This window comes from Xenopus laevis, chromosome 5S, assembly GCF_017654675.1.
Source record: "Xenopus laevis strain J_2021 chromosome 5S, Xenopus_laevis_v10.1, whole genome shotgun sequence".
In the NCBI taxonomy this organism is placed as follows: Eukaryota; Metazoa; Chordata; class Amphibia; order Anura; family Pipidae; genus Xenopus; species Xenopus laevis.
The window spans coordinates 96,304,907-96,328,155 of NC_054380.1; the positions used below are offsets into that span (position 1 = coordinate 96,304,907).

Consider the following 23,249-nt stretch of genomic DNA (forward strand, 5'->3'; position numbering starts at 1 on the left):
TGCATGTCAGGTAACAACAAAGCATTTCATAGGCAGAACCTTGTGACATCCCTGTGTATATAGTGTACCACATGGATAGATGCACACTCAGGATCTCTGTAAGGTAATGTTGGATCAGGGAAAATCACTTAACCTAAATTCCTGAGGGGAAAACCTACCCCTTTCTATCCCTCCTAGTTGGAGCCAGGCTGCTCTTGCTCACTAGTTATATCTGACTCACTTTCCTCGAAAGTACTTTACAGAGAACTACCCTGTCCTGACTATTCCTCATTCACTGGGTGCCTGTATCCCCAACTTCACCAATGCCTTCCCTTTACTGGGGCCTAAGCTCCAGGCTCCAAGTGCTCCCTCTCCCTCCTGGAGTGGCAGGGGAAATAGGAAGCTCAACCATTTTCCTAGCACTATACTGAAGTATGGCAGGAACCTGTCATCAGCCTCTGGGCCAATGATACACTGTACCAGTTATGCCAAAAAGTAATAGTAGATACATGGGCTTTTGGCCAGCTACCAAAGAACAAGGACGTGCAGCATTTAAAGTCATAGGGAAGCTTTAACCCTATGGGTTCCTCCATTTCCATTGCATAATACACCAAAACACCTACATTTTCTTGGCATTTTTCCTGCAGCTTTATATATATGCTCCATTGTACACATGAAGGACCAAATGATGCTCCAGATGCCACTAATAGACTATTTTATTTCTAAAAAAAGGGATACTTAATGGGAATGCTAGATATGGATTAAAGGGATACTGTCATGGGAAAAACATTTTTTTCAAAATGCAGCAGTTAATAGTGCTGCTCCAGCAGAATTTTGAGCTGAAATCCATTTCTCAAAAGAGAAACAGATTTTTTTATATTCAATTTTGAAATCTGACATGGGGCTAGACATTTTGTCAATTTCCCAGCTGCCCCAAGTCATGTGACTTGTGCTCTGATAAACTTCAATCACTCTTTACTGCTGTACTGCAAGTTGGAGTGATATCACCCCCTCCCTTTTCCTCCCCAGCAGCCAAACAAAAGAACAATGAGAAGGTAACCAGATAACAGCTCCCTAACACAAGATAACAGCTGCCTGGTAGATCTAAGAACAACACTCAATAGTAAAATCCCATGTCCCACTGAGACTCCTTCAGTTACATTGAGAAGGAAAAACAGCAGCCTACTAGAAAGCATTTCTCTCCTAAAGTGCACACTGGCACACAAGCTGTGGATGCAGGTGAACACCTTGCAAAGATTTATTACCGGAAGTGCAACGTTTCGGGGCAAGCCCCTTTGCCCCGAAACGTTGCACTTCCGGTAATAAATCTTTGCAAGGTGTTCACCTGCATTCACAGCTTGTGTGCCAGTGTGCCTTTTCTTAGTATCAGATTTGAGGTTGCCGGTTACCTCTATCACTGTGCACCAAGGAAATTGGAATTATCTACACAGAACAGGTGTGCGTGAGCTACTACTACTTTCTCCTAAAGTGCAGGCACAAGTCACATGACCAGGGGCAGCTGGGAAATTGACAAAATGTCTAGCCCCATGTCAGATTTCAAAATTGAATATAAAAAAATCTGTTTGTTCTTTTGAGAAATGGATTTCAGTGCAGAATTCTGCTGGAGTAGCACTATTAACTGATGCGTTTTGAAAAAAACATGTTTTCCGATGACAGGATCCCTTTAAGTATTTCTCCCTGTACAATATGATTTCCTTATCTTAGGCTTCAGGCAAAGCATAAGATCATGATAAAAAAAAATTGTTTGTTTGTTATGATGACCAGATTTCCACGTTAACTGGGGACACATAAAAATGCAGTAAGGTGAAAAATCCATTTGGGACTTTGACTTTGAGCATCCAAACTGAGTGAGTAAGAGCGAGACAAAAATTAAAGAGCATTTAAGATGAATTTTTAATGTGAATTATTATTTTCTACTCTGCTCAATCCTAAATGACTCTGAGAGGCTACAGGGAATTGTTAGATGATTTTAAATATGACAGCACACAACTTCTGCTCTGACTGTGTTTTGCACAAGTATTTGTCAACTGCTGTAGTAGTAGTTGAAGCTGACAAAAACACAAATTCATCACACTCGGCCTTAAAATTTACTAAATAAATGTGTGGGTATTCTTGGGCAATAGCAACTGTTGCAACCACCTGGAGCTCTCAAAATATTATTATTAAATATTATTAAATAATGTAATAATATTAAAATACATTCATAATATTATTAAATCATTTAATATTAAATATTATAATCAGCAGTTGATCCTATGCATTAATGAAAATGTCCAATGAATTTATTGTGCACCGCAATTACATTGTATTAAGCAAGGCAGCTCTGTTTTCTAAATAGCTCAGCAAAGCTTAAAGGAGAAGGGAATGCTAAAATTAAATAAGCTTTATCAGAAAGGTCTATATTTGAGTAAACCCTCAAAGTAGTGCTGCTTTGAGTTCTCTGTCAAAAGAAACACTGCATTTCTTTCCTTCTATTGTGTACACATGGGCTTCTGTATCAGACTTCCTGTTTTCAGCATAAACCTTCAGAGCTAAGGCTTGAGCATGCTCAGTTTGCTCCTCTCCCCCCTCCCTCCTCCCTCCCAGCTGTAATCTGAGCCCAGAGCTATGAGTGAGCAGGGAGAGACTCAGACAGGAAGTGATGTAACACCAAGCTAATATGGCAGCTATTATCCTAAACAAACAGAGAGAGCTTCTAGAGCTGTTTACTCGGGTATGGCAAAGCTTTCTGCAGAAAAAAATTAGTGTTATAGCTTGCACTTGTGTGGCTAATCTATTGGCAATAAACTGCTATGGTACCTTTCCTTCTCCTTTAAGGAATTTTACACATTTCCATTTGTGTGTATGTGCCCCCAGGTGCATTGTATTGTGCCAGTTAAATCAAACACAACTTATGTATAGCTACACAGTAGAGAGCAAACTGAAGCAGACATTTCTATAACTACATGCTATATTATTGCATATGTACATTTGTACAAACAAAACAGTATGTTCCTGAGCTGCAATTCCTCATATATCAAATTACTACAAGATTTTTGCAGCATGTTTTCTTGCTTTGGCAGATTTCTTTTTTTCTTGTATTTTTCAATGATCTTATGGTTTTTTGTAATCCCCCCCCCCGCCTTTCTCATCATTTGACTGAAGGCATCTATATTTCTTATGTCATTGTCAGATGTAAAAATATATGAAAACCAAGGCCACACATTGCTGCCCGGCCATTGCACTAAAGTTAAATGGTATTGACATTCAGTTAAAGCTGTCAGGACTAGAGAGAAATAAAACGCCCAGTGGTGGTGGAGTATGAATCTAAAATTTCCAAGACATTGAACAAATATATGTTGTTGATAATCATCTGTATATAGTTATACATCAAAGGGACATTGTATGTGTGTGAGAAATATTTGCAAAAATCCCAAGAATGGAGTAGGACCAAATGAAAGGGTCCTGATTATATTAGGAAGAGTAGGCTGGGGAAGAAAGAATTTGACTGAGACAGGGTTAAGGCAGGATTTATACTGTATTTAGGTAGAGAAAGGGGAAAAGGAAACAGATAGTCAGGAGAAGGGGACAGTACCTAATATGGAAGGGCTGAAACCAAAATGGCAGCCTTTTCCAGTAGTCGGCCAGGGATGATCTTTTTTTGTTAGGATCAGCTGTAGGAGGTTCCTTTAAAGTGTTTTTTTCACCTTTGAGTTAACTTGTAGTATGATGTAGAGGGGTTATTCCAAGATTTATTGAAATTGGTTTTTATTTTTTATTATTTGTGGTTTTTATATTTAGCTTTTTATTCAGCAGGTCTCCAATCTGGTTGCTAGGGTCCAAATTACCCTAGCAACCATGCATCGATTTGAATGAAAGACTGGAATATGAATAGGAGAGGCCTAAATAGAAAGATGAGTAATGAAAAGTAATGCTTTCAATAAATGTAGAGCTTTTGTTTTTTAGATGGAGTCAGTGACCCCCATTTGGAAGCTGGAAAGAGTCAGAAGAATAAGGCAAATTATTCAAAAACTATAAAAAAAAATGTAACTTAAAGGGGAAGGAAACCTAGTCGGCGCAAACACCCACCCCCCCTCCCGTTTGTTGCCCACCCTCCCTCCTCCCCCCTGGCCTACCCGTCCCGCTGGGCAAATGCCCCTAACTTGTTACTTACCCTTCTGCGCAGGTCCAGTCCAGGGAGTTCACAGACGACATCTTCTTCCACGCGATCTTCTTCCTGCTTTGAACGGCGTTTTGGCGCATGCGCAGTAGGAGCATTTTGCCGGTACAGATCTACTGCGCATGCGCCAAAAGTCACGTGCATGCGCAGTAGATTGTACCGGCGAAATGATCCTACTGCGCATGCGCCGTTCAAAGCAGGAAGAAGATCGCGTTGACTAGGTTTCCTTCCCCTTTAAAGCTGAGAAGGAATGTTTGCTGGCCGGGGGCTGCGCAAGTGTGTCAAGGTTGGTGATGGTTTCCTCAAACAAGTGTCACAGAACCCTGTATTGGCTATAAAGTACCTTTCCAATTGGTGAAGATACTGTAGAACATGAGTTACACTGGACTCTTTACACAGATTGGTCCTCTCTAAGTGAAGGAGTTGCTTGTGTAGGGGTTTTATTGATAGCACACCACAGGTTTAATACTTACAGATCAATAAAGTAGTATAATTGTCGTCAGATATAGTCATAGGTAGAGTGACACCACTGTGGAGATGCTCTGTAATTAACTGTTGTCCTGGATGTCAATGTGTACAATGTGGACAAAGATACTGCTGGTCTGCAGGAAGAACACACTGTTCTTGTTTCTCCCTGAGATCCTAGATTGATATAGAAATTTGTTCCTGAAGGGGTTAAATAATTATTTTTGGGAAAATGTATATTGCATTTAAATTTCTGATACGCCCTTCTGAGAACATTTGCACTCCGAATACTGTGTATACATTATATATACTTCAAACAGTGCCAAATTAAGATTTGAAACAGTGTATAGAATACAATTATACCATAAGTCAACAAAATGACAGTGTAATGCTTGAAGTAGAGAAGTGTTCATACTTTATTTTAGGTTCCATGAAATAATTGTCTGCCGTGAACCCAGTGGCTGGAAATAGCGGCTAAGAGAGGTTGCTTAATTGTATAAGGTCATTAAGGGAACTATTCATGAATTAAAGGTTTTATGTCAACTGTATACTTATTTGTTCCATTTACCAGGGCAACAGAGATTTAAAAAAAAAAAAAATATGCATCTTGTATTTGCATCGTCGCTGTGTAATTTACCAATCTGACTTCCTAAGGGGGTGATTATATAATTATTATGGAGGACCATGTAAAGCAGAGAGGTTCTCCTTATTTGCACATAAGCTTAATATTCCATTAATACACCAAAGAAAGACCAAGTACTAATCTAAAACATGTCATTATTTGTAGAAAAAATGATGTTTAAAGAAACAAAGTGGATTTTTCCCTCGCACTGTAATGTTCTGAATTAATGGGAGATTAAGGGTGATTCATTAATGTTGTACAATTGCTTTGTGTTCTTGAAAAACACTGTTTATCTGATTGAACATATTAAAGAATGCTGAATGCATCTACTTCATGTACCAGGGATATTTCTGCATTCTTTCATTCAACCTTGTCCTATCATGTGTCTGTCCTTTCTATACAACCTTTATATAATGTATTTTATCTCTATTAAGCAAAAACCTTAGCATACTGTTCTTGTACTGCATTGTTTGCTCTAAGCCATCCATTTTCCTATTATCTCCCAACTCTTCTTTTTTCCCCTTTTCCATTTGCTTTTGTTTTCTGCATTGAGCACTCAGAATACATAATGGTTCACACACGGTGCCCCATAATCTCTGCTTCACCATTCTGTTTTTGAGCCTGCATATATAACTGCTCACAATAACTTTCCCATCACTCTTGCAAATATGACCCTATTTTTCAACCGACATTCAAAGATGGGGGTCATATTTGCAAGTGAGACATATTGATATTGAATGTAATAAGTAATGTAATAAGTAATACAAAATGACTTTGCTTCAGGTTTTAATTCTGCACTCTGATGGCTGCACTAGGTATGCAGTAGCATGCAGAAGGAACTGGGCATTATTTTAAGAACGTGTTTATTAAAGGGATACTGTCATGGGAAAACATGCTTTTTTTCAAAAAGCATCAGTTAATAATGCTGCTCCAGCAGAAATCTGCACTGAAATCCAATTCTCAAAAAAGCAAACAGATTTTTTTATATTCAATTTTGAAATCTGACATGGGGCTAGACATATTGTCAGTTTCCCAGCTGCCTCCAGTCATGTGACTTGTGCCTGCACTTTAGAATGGAACTACTTTCTGGCAGGCTGTTATCTCTCCTACTTAATGTAACTTAATCAGTCTCAGTGGGACTTGGCTTTTACTATTGAGTGTTGTTCTTAGATCTACCTGGGAGCTGTTATCTTGTGTTAGGGAGTTGCTATCTGGTTACCTTTCCATTGTTCTTTTGTTAGGCTGCTGGGGGGGGGGAAGGGAGGGGGTGATATCACTCCAATTTGCAGTACAGCAGTAAAGAGTGACTGAAGTTTATCAGAGCACAAGTCACATGACTGGGGGCAGCTGGGAAACTGACAATATGTCTAGCCCCTTGTCAGATTTGAAAATTAAATATAAAAAAAATCTGTTTGCTGTTTTTAAAAATGGATTTCAGTGCAGAATTCTGCTGGAGTAGCACTATTAACTGATGCGTTTTGAAAAAAACATGTTTCCCCATGACAGTATCTCTTTAAGGATCTGAGGTTACGGGCTGATTTGCAGTGGTTTTGGACCATGTGCCCTACTGTTTTGCTGCATTCTGAGCTCTTGCCCCTCACAGTGGTGGCAAAATGACTGCATGAATTGATTCAATATAATTGTTAAGTAAGAAGTAATTGAAAGTTCAAATACATAATTGCCATTTTCTGTAGTGCCCTATTAAAAAAGCTCTGACGTGAAATGTTCTTTTCATTGACAATGTGCCACATAACCCAACCCATTGTTACTAAACAGTATGCTAACAGTCAGATTTGACAGTAACGCTGGGTTAGGGGCAGTATGATCCTCTGGCAAACTGTTGTACAAACATAAAAAGGAACCTGTCACCCAGACATAAAAAGCTGTACAATAAAAGTCCTTTTCAAATTAAACAGAAACCCCATTTTTTTAATTAAAATGTCCATACCTGTTATAAATGTATTTACAAATCTCAGCTGTCAATCATATATTGCCTGCCCCACCTCTATGCCTCAGGCACAGAGGCGGGACAGGCAATTACACTTTTCATTCTGCACTTCCTACACATTCCCCCTCCCTCCTCATTGTCTAGTTGTTTAGCCAGTGCATGGGCATCAGGTTCTGGCATATGAACAAGATTTTGGCTTGATGCAAAGCTTTCCAGTGTTCACATGGTGCCTGCTTCTGGTTATGTGAATTCCAAAAATGTATGGAAAAAAAATGTATAGTACATTTTATTTTGCTTGATAAACCCTATATAATGTGTAATTATTTCTTAGTGTGGAATGTCCCCTTTAAACAGTACCTCAACCTATAAAAAATAGTGTGAATCAGCAATACTAAAAAATAGTGACAGTGAGTGATGAAAAAATTAAGCAGTGATCGGTGGCAGGTGCTAGTAAACAGACCAGAATCAGGAAATGGGATAAGAAGGAAGTACATCTAGAACTGAAGTTGATACCTATAATAAAGCAAGGAAGTAAGAGCAGACTTATAAGGACTAAAGGAACCACAATAGGACATGTTGATGTGTGCCATGTTGGTGAGCACGCTTATTAATGTTTGCTGCTTTGCAACACTTGAAGCACATTTTGGCACACCCATCTCTACGCTAGCTTGCAAACCAGTTGCTCCAACCCATTGCTCCTAATACACTACAGGCAATACTATTTTCATGACTTGCAGTAATCAACGCTATATAGTTGAAGGCTTTAGCAACAGCTCTAGCTCTTCTAAATTAACATATTACATTTAAAGGTTCATTCACAATAATATAGTCTTCCATATACCATGTCTGTATAATTAAAGTATATACATTACATAGGGGTCCGTTTACTAAAGTGCGTTAAAAATATTCGCACAATATATAGACAGAATTTTCGCCAAATATGTTATCGCCAGTTTACTAACCTGTGGTAAATATAAATTTGCGAATTTTCTTGCGCAAGAATAATTATTCGCCAGTTATCGCATTCGCTGAAAATAACGCTACGTACACATTAACGCATGGTTTACTAAACAGCGAAATGTGCTAAAGACAAAATTAACGCAAGAATATTCGCAAACTTTTACCGCCACCTATGTAGTGGCGTAAAAGTATTTTTTTCGGGGCAGGAAATATCCCATAATACTGTTTTTTTTTTACCCATCATTCTTTGCTGACAGGAGAGAGAGATCTGTAGCTATTGCTGACAGGATGTTTTGGCTTCTGCTTCTATCTGTTGTAACAGCAGCAGTTTCAGCTCAGAGTCGTATTATTGGCAGCGGCATCACAGTCCAAGGATTCATCAGCCGCTACACTTTTTTGGTTTCATTGTGATTGGCTACATTAAACTGTGCATTTCTATGAAGCAAAGAGATTGACTGGTATGATTCTTGTTCATATGATTCTATTGGCAGAAGGGTTTATATGATGCAGACATGTTTGATTGGTGTTACTCTGGTAATGTTGTTGGATGCTATAATCATCAGTCAATAAAGTTTATGAGTTTTGAAGATGCATTTCTGGCCATAAATGTCACAGTAAAAATTGCCATAATAACCGCCATAAAACAAGACTATTTTATAGCATAAATATTCGCAGAAATGTAATTTTTCGCCAGAAAATTCGCAACTCGCTAAAATTACCGCTAACGTAAGCTGGTTCCTTAACGTAGTTACCGCAAGTGATCGCAATGACTTCTGAGCGCATCGCTGTTTAGTAAACTTAGTTGCTGCGAATATTCTGGCGTAAAAATATTCTCAGCGATAACATGCGGAAACTTAAAGTCAGATTTACCGCACTTTAGTAAACGGACCCCTCAGTTTTTATATGCTCCATCACAATGCTGTGTTTATTGTGAAGCTAAACAGAAAAGTTGGCCTTTAAATACAATACTATTCAGGGTTGTTTTCGTACAAAGGGGACTCCTGTTTATATGTTCCTTTTTACAGATAAATGGAATAAAAGCTGCATCTGTAAGGAGGTTCTAGTTATATCTTGTTACTAACAGCCTTGACTTTTTTTTTCTTTAATGAACATACAGTATTTATGCTTTTGTTTAAGCACCCTCCTGTGAGCTATAACTGCATCGTACTTTCAAGTATTGGCCCAGAGGCATTTCTCTGATTAATGGTTTAAAGTAATGTGATTGAGCAGAGCATAATGTGTTGCCAGCTGTAAGTCTATGCAAAACAATGGTCTGGATGCCCCTTTGTCTCTTTTAATCACAGCCGAATGAAAACAAAATGTAAATGTTTTAGGATTATAATTTATGGTAGAATCTAAATAAAAGTGATAACAAACCCTGAAGCAAGTTCCACCAAGGGATCCCAATTACATTCTACATTTACAATACAGATGTGCCACAAGGCAAGTGTCAGCATTCCACAGACTCTTTCTGATAGGTGACAACACCTCAAGCCCACAGCATGTCAGAAATTCACTGAGCATTAGTCTAACTATAGATGTTTGCCGCATGTTTATTATAGTGCTGAAAAGAATGACATGAAAAGAGTGCGGCATTTATGCTACAACATAATGTATCACAATTACAATAGTTGTATCATTCTCGCACATCTTTATAGGGGATGCTGCTACAGAATGAAAGTTTTTTTTTTAGGAGCTTGTTTATAAGGAGAGGAAAGTACCAAAGTGCAAAAACATGACCCAGGATTTTTGTCCATATCCCATAGGTGCTACATTTTGCACTTGCAAAATGCTGTAAGAAGGCTTTAAGCTCAGGCTCCCTTGTTTTTGTGTGAGCTGAGCCGGGGTTAAAGGCACAAGTACTCACCATTCATGGAAAATTAGCCCTCACGCCATGTATGTGTAATGATGGTCATATAACAGCAGTATTACCCTCAGGATTAAAGCCACTGGCAGCACCAACAACTCTTTATACTGCTGCTTAAAAAGATAACTGTTTCTTTAGCTAAGATGTTAGATATAGCTTTGGCTATCCAAAATTATTTCTCAGGATACTACAAATAGATTTTGTAAGATGGATTCCAAGGATGAATTCGCAGATCTGCATGCAAATTGCTGGATATAATATGACCTCATTTGGGATACTCCTCTAAGGGCAGAGACACACATGAAGATTTGTGGAGATTAGTCGCCCGGCGACAAAATCGTCTCTTCTTCGGGCGACTAATCTCCCTGAACTGCCTTTTCCGAAGTTGCACAAAGTCGCTTCATGTGAAAAATTTGGGCGACTTCGGAAAACAAAGCACTCCGAGTGCCATCCCGCCGGCGATTTCGATTCTAGCCGGCGGGAAGGCAGTTCGGGGAGATTAGTCGCCCGAAGAAGCGGCGATTTGTCACCGGGCGTCTAATCACACTGATGAGTGGACAGCTTGATGGGTGATTTTGCAGCACTCATACCTTTTAAACTTATGTTATTCAAAATGTTATTCTTAAAGAGATTCTGTGATGGGAAAACATGTTTTCTTCAAAATAGTTAATAGTTCTCCTTCAGTAGAATCCTGCATTAAAATCCATTTTTCAAAAGAGCTTTTTATATTTAATTTTGACATGGGGCTATCCATCTTTTTAGTTTCCCAGGTACCCTCAGCTATGTGACGTGTGCTCTGTTGGAGTCATATTACCCCCTTCCCTTTCCCAGCAGCTTATCAACGGAACAATGGGAAGGTAAGAAGACACCTGACACCTGCATTGCTTAAAAATGCCCTAGTGCTAGCTATGAAAATCACACTCTATAGTAAAAAATCCCACAGTAAAAAGTCCCACAACAACCCCTCCACTGAGTAGGAGAAACAAAAGCTTGTCTAAGAGCCTTTCTATTGTAAATTGCTGGGTCTTGTACTGCTGACTTGAGATGGCTGCCTACACATAATTGTTCAAGAATAACAATTTGAAATGGAACAGTGGATTATTTGCAATGTAAACAGTGTAATTTAGAAATAAAAAGTACACCATAAAAATCATGGCAGAATCCCTTTAAAGAAATACCCAAATACCCTTTATTTTACACACACACACACACACACACACACACACACACACACACACACACACACACACACACACACACACACACACACACACACACACACACACACACACACACACACACACACACACACACACACACACACACACACACACACACACACACACACACACACACACACACACACACACACACACACACACACACACACACACACACACACACACACACACACACACACACACACACACACTATAGAATTCAGAGGAGCTTCCTTCAGCAAATCTGTGTAGTCTGCAACATCATTCTACTGGGCTACACATGACAAATGTATAATTATATGAGTAAGCTCAGAATGTATATCCTTTGCCTGATTCACCCCATATTGTCTGATCACTAAAATACTGTAGTTAAAGAGGAAATAAAGACCTTTTGTCAAATTAATTCTAAGCACGTTCTCAGAAGGAAGATGCTTGCATCTGATGTGATAACAGACCATGTGCTCATGTTTAAACGTCTGTTCTCTTGATTCTACTAACATTCCATATTTAATTGCCTTTTGTGATTCGGTTTACATTAGCATGCATTTAAATTTATGGAAGAGCGATGCTCTTTGACCAAACAATTTTAGAGTACTAATGAATATCAGACATAAGGGAACTCCTTGTATTTTTCATTTCAGTTCCCTGACTGTAGAACTGTCATATAATCTAGCAGCCCCTGAACTTTACAACCTCTTATTTTGTTCATATCAACTTTTTAATAAAATGTTCGTATTTAGAAGAGATTTTCTCAGCTGTTTAGTATAAGATAATATCTGCACAGGGATACTCATGTATGTAAGATATTTGATTATGATTAGATAGACAGACAGACATATGGTGCCTCATATACAAAGTACAGAAAAGGGGGCTAAGTACAAAAAGACATGCACACCGCCATGATTTTTGCACTTTTCTAATCTGCCACACTTTGCATCATAGACGCTGGTCTTTTCTCTCCAGAATGAGTTTGGCAATGCTGTATTCAAGGGGGCAGACTATAGGATGAGTGCCCCCAAAGTTGCAAATCCTTTTTGCTTGCTAAGTGGCAGCTGAACAATATGAACAATTTTCATATTGTTTGGCTATTATGTCTAGTCTAGGGGGATTTGCAAGGGCTGCTAATCTGCCGGTATTTTACCTGCCTATAAGGTAAACCAGCCAAGGCCCAGACCAGTAAAGTTCTTGGCAAATTTGCAAATCTCTCTTGTTCCTGGATCTGACCCAAGTTTTAAATACTATTCTATCTATATATATTTTCTGCCATGATTGTCTTCAATCCACTGCAAGTCCCACTCCTTTGTACCATTGACTTGCCCCATTACATCACCACCCTGCCCTGACATCAATGCCCCCCTGATATCACTAGCCCACCCACCTACTCTGATCAGTAAATTTATATAAAAAGTATCAGTTATTTATGTAATCTAAAAAATCCATGGGTTTGAAAATAATCTGTTTAAAATTAAAAGAAAATAATTTCATATTTATACCTTTTTTGAGAATTTCACAATCATGTATTTTGTTTGGAGAAGTGATTCGGGTTGACCCAAAACCAGAGGTGACCTGCAGGTTGCCTGCCAGTTGGGTGGATTTGGGTTGAAATTTGGGTGACCATTGTGGGTTAGGTGCAGGTCATACTCGGGAAGTATTCCCACTGCTCCTAAAGATTCTCTGTCTTGGAACTAGAGGCAGGCACAAAAGTAGAGTACAGAGCGAAAAGATGTGAATCCTACAAGGTTAGGGTCGAGGGCAGGTTCAGTTTTTCCTGACCTGCACATCACTAGTTTGGAGGCATTGGATAAGAATTGAGACTTGATAATTTAACAAATGTTAAATTGCACAAGTTAAGTTACCAGAACCAACCAATAAACAATCATCTTTAAACATACTACTGAAAGGATAAGATAAAATAATTAAGTATGTGCCACCATGGCTGGGTTGTCATTTAGTATTTTAGCTTCTATAAACAGATGGGGTCACTGAAGTGGGGTTTGGGGGTTTTCTTTAGTACTTCCCTGAAGAAGATGCATACTGTACCATATTGGGTAGAGCTATAATAGAGAATATGTATGATCATATAATACTATTAGACTATAACACTTCTAGATGTATACTCTGTTTAAACTTCTGTTTTAGCAAACAAATGTTCATGTTGGTATAAAATAACATAAAATATACTCAAGATCAAGACTATCAATGCATATAATAAGCAATTAGGAAAGTCGTTATTGTTTAGCATATTTTGTAATCGTTAAAAACTAAAAATGCAACAGAAATCTTCTCTGACAGTTTACCAGCTTATAATTTTGGATAGAGAATAAAGCTAACTGAAGTAGAAAAGCTTCAGGGATCTAGTGAGACACATCCACAACGATAATCGCTACATCCGTCTTTTAAAAAGTAATGCAGCAGATAATCTGTTTTGACGTACGAATGCTGTGTGAGGAAGGAGCCACTATAAATCTACCTTTCAGCTGTTATGAATCTTCTAGCCTTTCTGCTCAACACAGAAAGATGTATGAAGTACTAATGCTGTCTATCAGGGGATATTCATGACTAGCGACATTTTTATAAACCTCAGACATTTCTGTTTGTTAAAAGAATGGCCATGTCATATTGGACCATTTACCAGTGCAGTTTATCTGTTTTCATACTGAAGGGGCAGTTTTATTGAGAAAAAGTGTTGCTTACCTCTAACAGTGGTAACTTAACTCACCCACAATCTATGCCCATCTTGCTACCTCCTTGATGTCTCTGATCTAATTCACTAGCCAGGGAACAATCGGATGGTTGGTAGAGGATGGGACAGACAGGGAAAGTTGTTATCATGAGAAATCTCTTCATAGACAGGGAGGACCAAGGAGTAGCCAGGGGTTGCTATCTACAGGACCATCATTACCATCCCCTATATAAAGTATTCCAGATTGAGAGGCTAATATTCTAGCAAGAAGGTACAAAAACAGAGCCTGGCTAGGATGTTTCACAAGAGTTCCAACCCAAACCAGATTGATTGATGTGTCAAACTGCCCAAAGCTTAGTAGATATCAACACTGACACTGATAATGTTTTTTTTGCTTGACTAACACAATGAAATAGGATTCTAAATTATTCCATAGGATGACTGATCCCATTTAACAGCTTTCAAATTCTATAGCACTTGAGGCATAATCCCCTAAAGTTCCATGTCACATGCTTATAGTTCTTTGCTGGAAGAAATAGAAACACCTATAAGGCCAACATGCTGGGCAAATCTCATCTAGAAAATACTCCACCACTTGTGAATATTAAGCTCCTTGAGAGGGGCTCTCTGATAATTTTATTGTGTTTGTAATTTATTGTGCTGTTACCATTTCACCCTATGTACTGTATACAGTAGCTCGATTGAAAATGTGGTGCTTTATAAGCAAGCAATAATATTTATTAATATTTTCTGTTGGATGTTTTCTTATATAAAATGTATCGCCCTATATGTCTGACAATAGGTGGTTTTGGAATATCCTTATAATTCTTACATTTCACATTTCCAGTTGTAATCTCATATTCTTATAGTATGAAACATTGCTTTATCGTCAAACTTTTATTTATTTTTTATTTTTTTACATATTTTTAATATATTTCTCTTGTTGATCCATATATTGCCTCATGTTCTGGTGGATTTTGTCAGGAGGGTTTATGAGTTCAGTGGAGGAGGTGGGCCTTTCTTGTGTCTTAGAAAGAAGTGAGACAGACCACCTGCAAGAAAAATCAGGAGACGGGTCAGGGGGCAAACAAGAAGAGGTAAAATCTCTTTGGGTCCTTAGATAGATAACCAAACATTGAACAGGTATTCTTATGAAACCTCAACAATGTCATGGCATACTCTCAAAGTTTATGCACATGACAACTGGAAAGCTGCAAATTGACCTTAAACATTTTTTTTCTATATGCCTATGTTACCTTTAAATTATCTTACATATTCCTCTAATTACTAGTAATACTGCCTACCATTTACTTTTACGCCTCATGTGCGCAGACACAGCTTTCAAGCATGAGATTGTAGTTTACCTTTTGGTAATTCTTTATAAGCAGTCTAGAAATCCCTGCAACTTAAGGTATAACAATCTCAGAACTAACTCCAAGGACCTGGTAGCCACCTTTGGCTTTTGGAGGAGCCCTCCACTACTCAGATTCCACTAGTACTTAACGTGAGAGGACCAAGGAGAGAGTTCTGAGCAGGCTAGTGAACCAAGTGTATGCGTATAGGAACGGGGTAGCAGGCAGCGAGATGTGAAGCAAGCAGGGTCAATACCAGATGGGCAATGCAGTACCAAATCACAAGACAGTGAGTAGTTACAGGCCAAGGTCAAACCAAATAGTACAAAGTCAGGATCCAGAGAACAGTCAAATACAGGTAGAGGTTGGTACAGGTTGCAGAATGGCAAAGTCAGGAACAGGTTAGGGTCAGGAACATGAATAGACTTGAAGCTTTACGTTGGGCAATGAGAATTGGAAATTTGCATCTTTAAATATTTGAATTTCACCCCAACTGTGATGATGTCAGAAAGCACAGTGATGAAGAAAGCAGAGTTTAGCCGAATGCTGTGCAAACCTGGAAGCGGCACTTCAGGAGCAGCAAAGAGGAGCAGCAGGAGGCTGGTGTCCCCACAGTGAGCGGGGTGCCCCACTAGACCACCAAGTACTTTTACAGCCCCATCTCTCCTTATAGGGTAAGTTTCACCCCTAGAAATTTTAAGTGGTTGAAAATATAGGGCATTCCTCTGTAGAGAACTCTTTTGAAGTTTTATTCCATCTCTTGGAATTGTACCGAGTTTGATTGTGTAAACTGGTGGAGAAACATCATAGTTTGCAATTTTCCAGGTTCTGTGGAGATTGGCACATGTTGCTTTTAAGATCATAGCTATCCTATCTGTTTTACTATAAATTAATTATTAAACCAATTGTTCAAAATCAAAGCTTTTTACCTTTCCATGCAGGAAACTTGGATACTGCTGAATTTCATTACTGCAGTAGTTTTATATTCATTTGACACCCATCATCCTTCTGTCTAAAATGAGAATGTACATTAGAAAACTACATAAAGAGACAAATGCGGGAAGAAAATATATTTAGTACATTAAGGGTAAGGCTACAGTAAAAATATATTTAGTACAGCATTTGCAGGACATTTTACTGAGAATTGCTACAAAGTTCAGCACTCATATATTGATATTGACAAAGACAATGAGCCACTTACTGTAGTGACTTCCACTTAAATCATTAACTCTGATTTACTGCAGCATGGAAATCTTTTTGAAGCATCTGTAGTGTCCTCACATTCTACTTTAATAGCAAGTGTTTGTAATGTAATATTTCACTGTAATAGGCAAATTGCTGAAGAAAGTAGTAAGTGCATGTGGAAAATGTATTAAAAAGAGAGAGAGGCAAGCCAACTCAATTTAAAATATATGTAAAGCCTGTATTTTCAGAAAACTGGCTTGAGATCCAAATAGAACTAACTGTTCTGGACAATTTAAGGCATGGCAACATCCTTTAAAGAACATCAAATTATAATATCCAAGCAGTGTTTCTCAGTGTAAACTTTATATACAAAGCCCATGAAATAATTAAACACAAATAACACAAAATAAAATAAATGTAATGTTTCCAGTTATTTACAAAGTGCCAAATCTATTTTAAGTGCTGGAAAAATTTATAAATATGGACATTGATTAAGATCTTAGTGAGAGACCTGCTGCTTACAGCTATTAATAATGGATTAATAAGGGTGTAGAAGAAGCACAAGGCATTAGACATTAAAGCTACCACATTAAAAGGATGTGTTGTGTGTATTGAAGACTTCTTCCACTGCTTGCTTATTCAGGTAGAATATGTCAACTAACAAATTGGCTAAACAATAAGTGTGGTTCCTAGATTTACAATGGAGGCACAACTGATGTATCATATGCAGCTAAGCTCCTATTCATCTATCTTCCAGCTATCTAATTGTAAATGGTACTGCAGTGTTATGTTCTGGGGATTGTAAAAATTGCTATATTTCTGGTTGTCATGGTCGGCACCCAACACCAGAACAAATGCCAAGCACCCTGGTCTCGGCTCGTGCTTCACCTGTAGTGTGACCGCCTATGACCTCGGAGGAGCCCTCAGCTACTTGGATGCCACCAGGACTTAAACGAGAGGTGCAAGGCTAGAGGTTCTGGATAGACAGAGGGGCATGACTGTTAGCGAGAGTCTTTGGGCAGAAGGTCGTCGTACAAGGCAATAGAGTAGTCAGATCAGGCTGGGTTGAGGCAGGCAGAGAATAAGCATAGTCAGGCAGGCAAGGGTCAAACCGGGATATCAATCAGAAAGGAATTAGCAGAAGAGGTAGTGGGTATTCTGGCAAGGGTCAGGATCCAGAGGTCAGAATAGTCAAAAGCCAGGCATGGGGTCACAACAAGAAAAAAAAAAAGCTCAGAAGCACCAAGAATACTATTAAATTTCACGCCATTGCGCGCTGACGTCATACGTGCACGCCCTAGGAAACCGATTCCTGCGGCGAAGAGGGCATAGTGCCCCAGAATATAAAACAATGACTGGGCTCATTTGTTGGGGTTGACAGTAAATCAATGCAAATAACATGCCACTTTCAGTAATTCAGGTGGGCTCAGGGCACAATAAACCACTGAGGAAGAATGTGTTTGACTGCTCAATTGGACATGTCTCCAAAGGAAAGTTGTTTATATTTGTGTTTCCCCAGATCTGTCAGTGGGCAGATTAAAGACCATTTTTGAACACTTTCTGCCCTTTTCCATATATTAGGCCACTCTCTTGATAGACCTTTGGATTGAGGTAAAGTATTATCATTGAAGGAAAAGATAATTGTATGACTCAATCGAATGAGTTGGGAGGCAGTTTCAGGGTGGAAGACTTAATCTCCCACTTTGCTTTAGAGTCACATTGGATATTACTGTGGAAAAGTATTGTAATCACTATACATATCAGTGGGCACAGTGAGGACAGGATAGAAAAATAGTCAAAATGAAAAAGACTCCAGGAAGCTCCAGGAAGATCAAAGAAAGTCTAAAGTTACCTGTGGGTACTGTTACAATTAGAAGACACTTTTTGGAGCTAAGCTATCGGCAAGAAGCCCATGCAAAGTCCCATTGTTGAAATAAAAAAAGACACGTTGAAGTTGCAAATGAAAACATTGACTGGCAGAAAGAGAAATGGCACAACATTTTGTGGACTGATGAAAGAGAAAATTGTTCCTTTTGGGTCTAGGGGCCGCAGACAGTTTGTCATATGACCCCCAAACACTGAATTCAAGCCACAATACACTGTGAAGACATCATGCTATGTAGATGTTCTCATACTATGGTTTTGGGCCTATTTATCTCATACCAGGGATCAAGGATCAGTTTCAATACATAAAAATACTTGAAGTCATGTTGCCTGAAGAGGAAATGCCCTTGAAATGGGTGTTTCAACAAACAATGACCCCAAACACACCAGTAAACCAAGGGGTCGGACAGCAACATGTTGCTCACTAGCCACTGGTTGGGATCACTGCTGTATATCAAGGTTGGGCTTCAAAATGCCCCTCAGCTTGAAGTAAGATTGTTTCAGTTGTTTCTATATTAAATTTTTATAAAATATAATAATGGATGTTTCATTCTATGATATGCTAAAGATCCTCAATAATATTCATTTATAGAAAAGGATAAAGTAACGACAAGTTTTTCAAATGTTTTGTGAAATCCTTTTGTGAAGCAAAACATTTTAACATTTTTTAAATTGAAAAAACACAGAATCAAGTAATTGTGTCAAAAGTTTTTAATATATAATAAATCTGTAAAGGTTTTGTTATGTAACACTTAAGGTTTTCCTAACTTGTTGAGAGTGATAAAAGACATATTAGTTGTGTTCATTTGGTGCCATATATCCTGTCTGAAGTCATTGAATTTCTTGTCTCCAGCAGGGAATACTGATAAACAATACAACAGTGCTATTTACTATTTACTTTATTATTATTTTAGATGAGCACAAACTTGACATATCTCTTAAATGAAGTTTATTGGGGATTTCATTATCAGAAGTTTCTCTTTAATCTCTTTGTGAGTTTTAATGCTTTTAGTGCCAGCAGGTTTGACCGTGAGCAGGTAGGTGTGTTGCTCAGCAACACCGTTTTCTCAGAGAACAAGCACAAACCCTAGAATCCCTATAATCTAAAACACTCACACTGTGGTGCTATTGGGCCAGATTTATTATTGCTTGAGCCTCTGGGCTTGAGCAATCGTTTATAGAAATTAGAAACCACAAATGAGTTTGGAAACCTGCTTGTGGAAAAAACCGTGTTTGTTTCTTTTAAAATCCAGCAGCAAGCAGAAGTACAATTACTTCTGCTTGCTGCTGGATTTTAAAAGAAACAAACAGGGTTTTTTCCACAAGCAGGTTTCCAAACTCATTTGTGGTTTCTAATTTCTAGAAAACGCAAACAAATTCTATAGTTGACTGCTCAAGCCCAGCTGCTGAAATAATCTTAATTTTATTATTTTTTTGTTTAATATTTTTATATTCACATTTCTTTGACTCATTATTAAGACATGTCATACAATAACATATGCCCCTGACAATGTTTCATTCTTTGTCAGTAGCAAAGCAGCTTGTAGGGGGACAAACAGTTAAAATGTTATTTGGATGTAATAACATTTTCACTAACAAGTGGTAGTTGAGAGACAGTGGGGAATTAATATTGAAGGTTGTAATTACTACCTCTAACAACTATAGAGAGAGAGAGAGAGAGCAGAAAGCTCCCAGAGAAAATTCTAGAAAGGGGGGAGGTTCCAAAGATTGTATAAGGAAGGCAGAAACACTTGAAGCAATTTTTGTTTGGAAGTTCCTCAGAAGAAGAACAGGAGATAAGCTATTACTATTAACTTTATTATTATTTTAGATGAGCACAAACTTTACATATCTCTTAAATGAAGTTTATTGGGGATTTCATTATCAGAAGTTTCTCTTTAATCTCTTGTGAGTATTAATGCTTTTAGTGCCAGCAGTTTTGACCGTGAGCAGGTATGTGTGTTGCTCAGCAACATTGTTTTCTCAGAGAACAAGCACAAACCCTAGAACCTTTTTTATCAGTTAGCCACATTCAAATGTGAAAAGAGTTGAGGAGTAACATAAGAATGAAAAAAGTTCCTAGAGGTACCAAATATAGGCTATGGTCGGCTATTTGGTGGCCCCATGTGGAGTGGCAGCCTACAGGAGGCTCTATATGGCAATACATCTGGTTATTATGCAACACATTGCTCACAAGCTACTGGTTGGGGATCACTGGTGTAAGGTTATCTGTTAGATGAAATTGTAGTTATGAGCACTAGAGGGAGCTAGTGAGTAGGTCAAACACCTAGAAAGTTCTAAGAGGATGGCGCTTAGAAGGATATAAAAGGAGATAGGCCATTGGACAGGTATTTGGGTCATGGGAGGATGTCTATATTTGAAGCCACCTTAGAGGAGAACTACAGCCGGCAACCAAGTGAATGAAAATTCCTAAGCAGAATAGGCTTAGTTTAGTTATAGCACACTTAGCAGTGCGAGGCAGATCAGGACAGTGAGCCTAGGCAGCTAGAAGCCCCACCAAGGTGTGAGTGTGAATAGCTTCCCAGCAGGTACCTGTGAGGGTTGAAGTGAGTAGGACAGCATTGTGTTAGGCCCTTGGTTTAGCTCTGTAGAGGGGAATGTGGAGGCAGATAGCAAGGATGATGGAGAGAACACCTAAAGTGGTTGTGAGAAATTGGGTCATTTATGCTAAACTGCCTATGTTGAACTGTTCCTGTAACTGCGTGAAATGTGAAAAGGTTGAAGAACCTAACTAAAACTTTGAGAAAATGCTTAGCTTGCTTGGCTTCTTATTGCATAACAGGTTTTTTTTTGTGGAACATGTTCAAAGGGAACCCCTGAATAGGGTTGCAACCTGGCCAATAAAACTGATTCTTGAAGCCAATGTAATTAATAGGGAAAATAGATACCCTACAAGATGGGTACAGATTTTGTAGGCACTGAGTCTTATGCTATGCTCATAAATCAGGGTTTCGTCTTAAGGGGCATATTTATTATACTGTGTAAAACTAAATTCACAGACAAAATGGTGTAAAAATCTGTGTAAAATAAATGGAGAATTTATGAAGGTGAGTGTAATTTTATGTCATGATTATGCCAGATTTGCCACCGTTATTTCACATGGCAAAGCCTGGAGACGTGAGGTGTATTATCCAGCTGTTTTTTTTACACAGCATAATAAATATGCCCCTTGATTTCTTGTTGACTTCATCCTTTCACTTGTGTTCCAACTTTTTATTGTGTTGAAAAATGTATTTTCGTCTAGAGATGGTTTTGATTATGGAAACCCCTTTGATGCATTATGTAGGATAAGTACCCAGTAGATTTTTAATACCATTTGCTCATTCTACTTTCTATATGGAATTTTATAAGAAGCAATATATTGGTTGCACTAAAATGACAACTTCAATGTCTGTGAGGCACTAGAAAAAGAAGTATGCGAGAACAAGTAACTTCAAATGGAATAGCAAATTTGGGAAAGTGCTGTCATCTCGAATTTCGACATTTGCTCCACTTGCAGTGATGTAGTTCAATAACAGAATCCAGCCCAGTTGTTCTCTGAACACTCTGAGATATCTGGGCTGTGCCTTGTTGCAAATACATTCTTCTAGATGTCTCGATCTAAAAAATGTCACTTTCTGAAACAATAAAAAAGCACACCTAATATGCTCATATATCAGTTTGGATTTCAATGTACCTTAACATTTGGAACTGTGAATACTTTCATGAAGCTTTCATGATGGTCTGGGCCTACAGGTGCTGACACATCAGGGGCCATGGGGCCCACACATCCCTGGGTCCCCTGACCCCCCCCTGCCAGCACCCAGAACCCACCTCTGCTATACATTTGTCCAAGCCAACACCCCCACAAGACCATGCTGACAGTCACCCTCTGCCTCCCCTTCAGCTCCACTGCCACCAGAGCGTATCTTCATGCTCAATATTTCTTCATGCAGCAGGGGCGGTCAGGAAAAAGCAAAGTTTCTGCCAGCCACAGGAAGCAGGTCTGGACTGGCCAGGTCCATGATGGCTGGGGGACCACTGGGTTTTTTTCCGGGTCTCCTGCCAGCCCATTTGATCCTGATCACTAAGGCATTGACTCCAGGGGCACAAATGCAATAACACTATGGGGCTGATTCATTAAGGGTCGAATATCGAGGGTTAATTAACCCTCGATATTTGACTAGGAATTGAAATCCTTCAACTTCGAATATCGAAGTCGAAGGATTTAGTGCAAATACTGCGATCGTACGATCAAAGGATTATTCCTTCGATCGAACGATTAAATCCTTCGAATCGAACGATTCGAAGGATTTTAATCCAACGATCTAAGGAATATCCTTCGATCAAAAAAACTTAGGAAAGCCTATGGGGACCTTCCCCATAGGCTAACATTGATTTCGGTAGCTTTTAGCTGCCGAACTAGGGGGTCGAAGTTTTTTTTAAAGAGACAGTACTTCGACTATCGAATGGTCGAATAGTCGAACGATTTTTAGTTTGAATCCTATGATTCGAAGTCGTAGTCATAGTCAAGGTCGAAGTAGACCATTCGATGGTCGAAGTAGCCCAAAAAATACTTCGAAATTCGAAAGTTTTTTTACTTCGAATCCTTCACTCGAATTTAGTGAATCGGCCCCTAAGAGTCACAAGAGCTCCTACTGGTCTCTCCCCACCTACTTCTCATAAATTAAGCGCTGACTAACCAAGACAGTACTGTATTCAAGGCGCAGTCTACAGGTCTCTGCACTATATAATAGATATAACAAATATAACAGAGCACAGAGGCTTGCAGCTATTGTACAGTACAGAACCCCCCCTGCAGATTGTGGCCTTTTTTTGCATTTTGCACATTGTGTGGGATATTGTAGGTGACCCCTTATGTTTGTCTGTCTGATGACACAGAT

The 23,249-nt window shown here is 38.8% G+C and overlaps 1 protein-coding gene across 1 annotated transcript in view; it reads left to right on the forward strand.

Annotated features, from left to right (window-relative positions):
* LOC121394119 overlaps nt 1-19,643 on the forward strand; it is a 33,973-nt gene extending 14,330 nt beyond the window's left edge. The window contains exons 10-11 of the mRNA XM_041564126.1: nt 19,260-19,382; nt 19,527-19,643. Coding sequence (XP_041420060.1) covers nt 19,260-19,382; nt 19,527-19,643 — 240 coding nt within the window. The remainder of the gene's footprint in view (nt 1-19,259; nt 19,383-19,526) is intronic.
* The last annotated feature ends 3,606 nt before the right edge of the window (nt 19,644-23,249 follow it).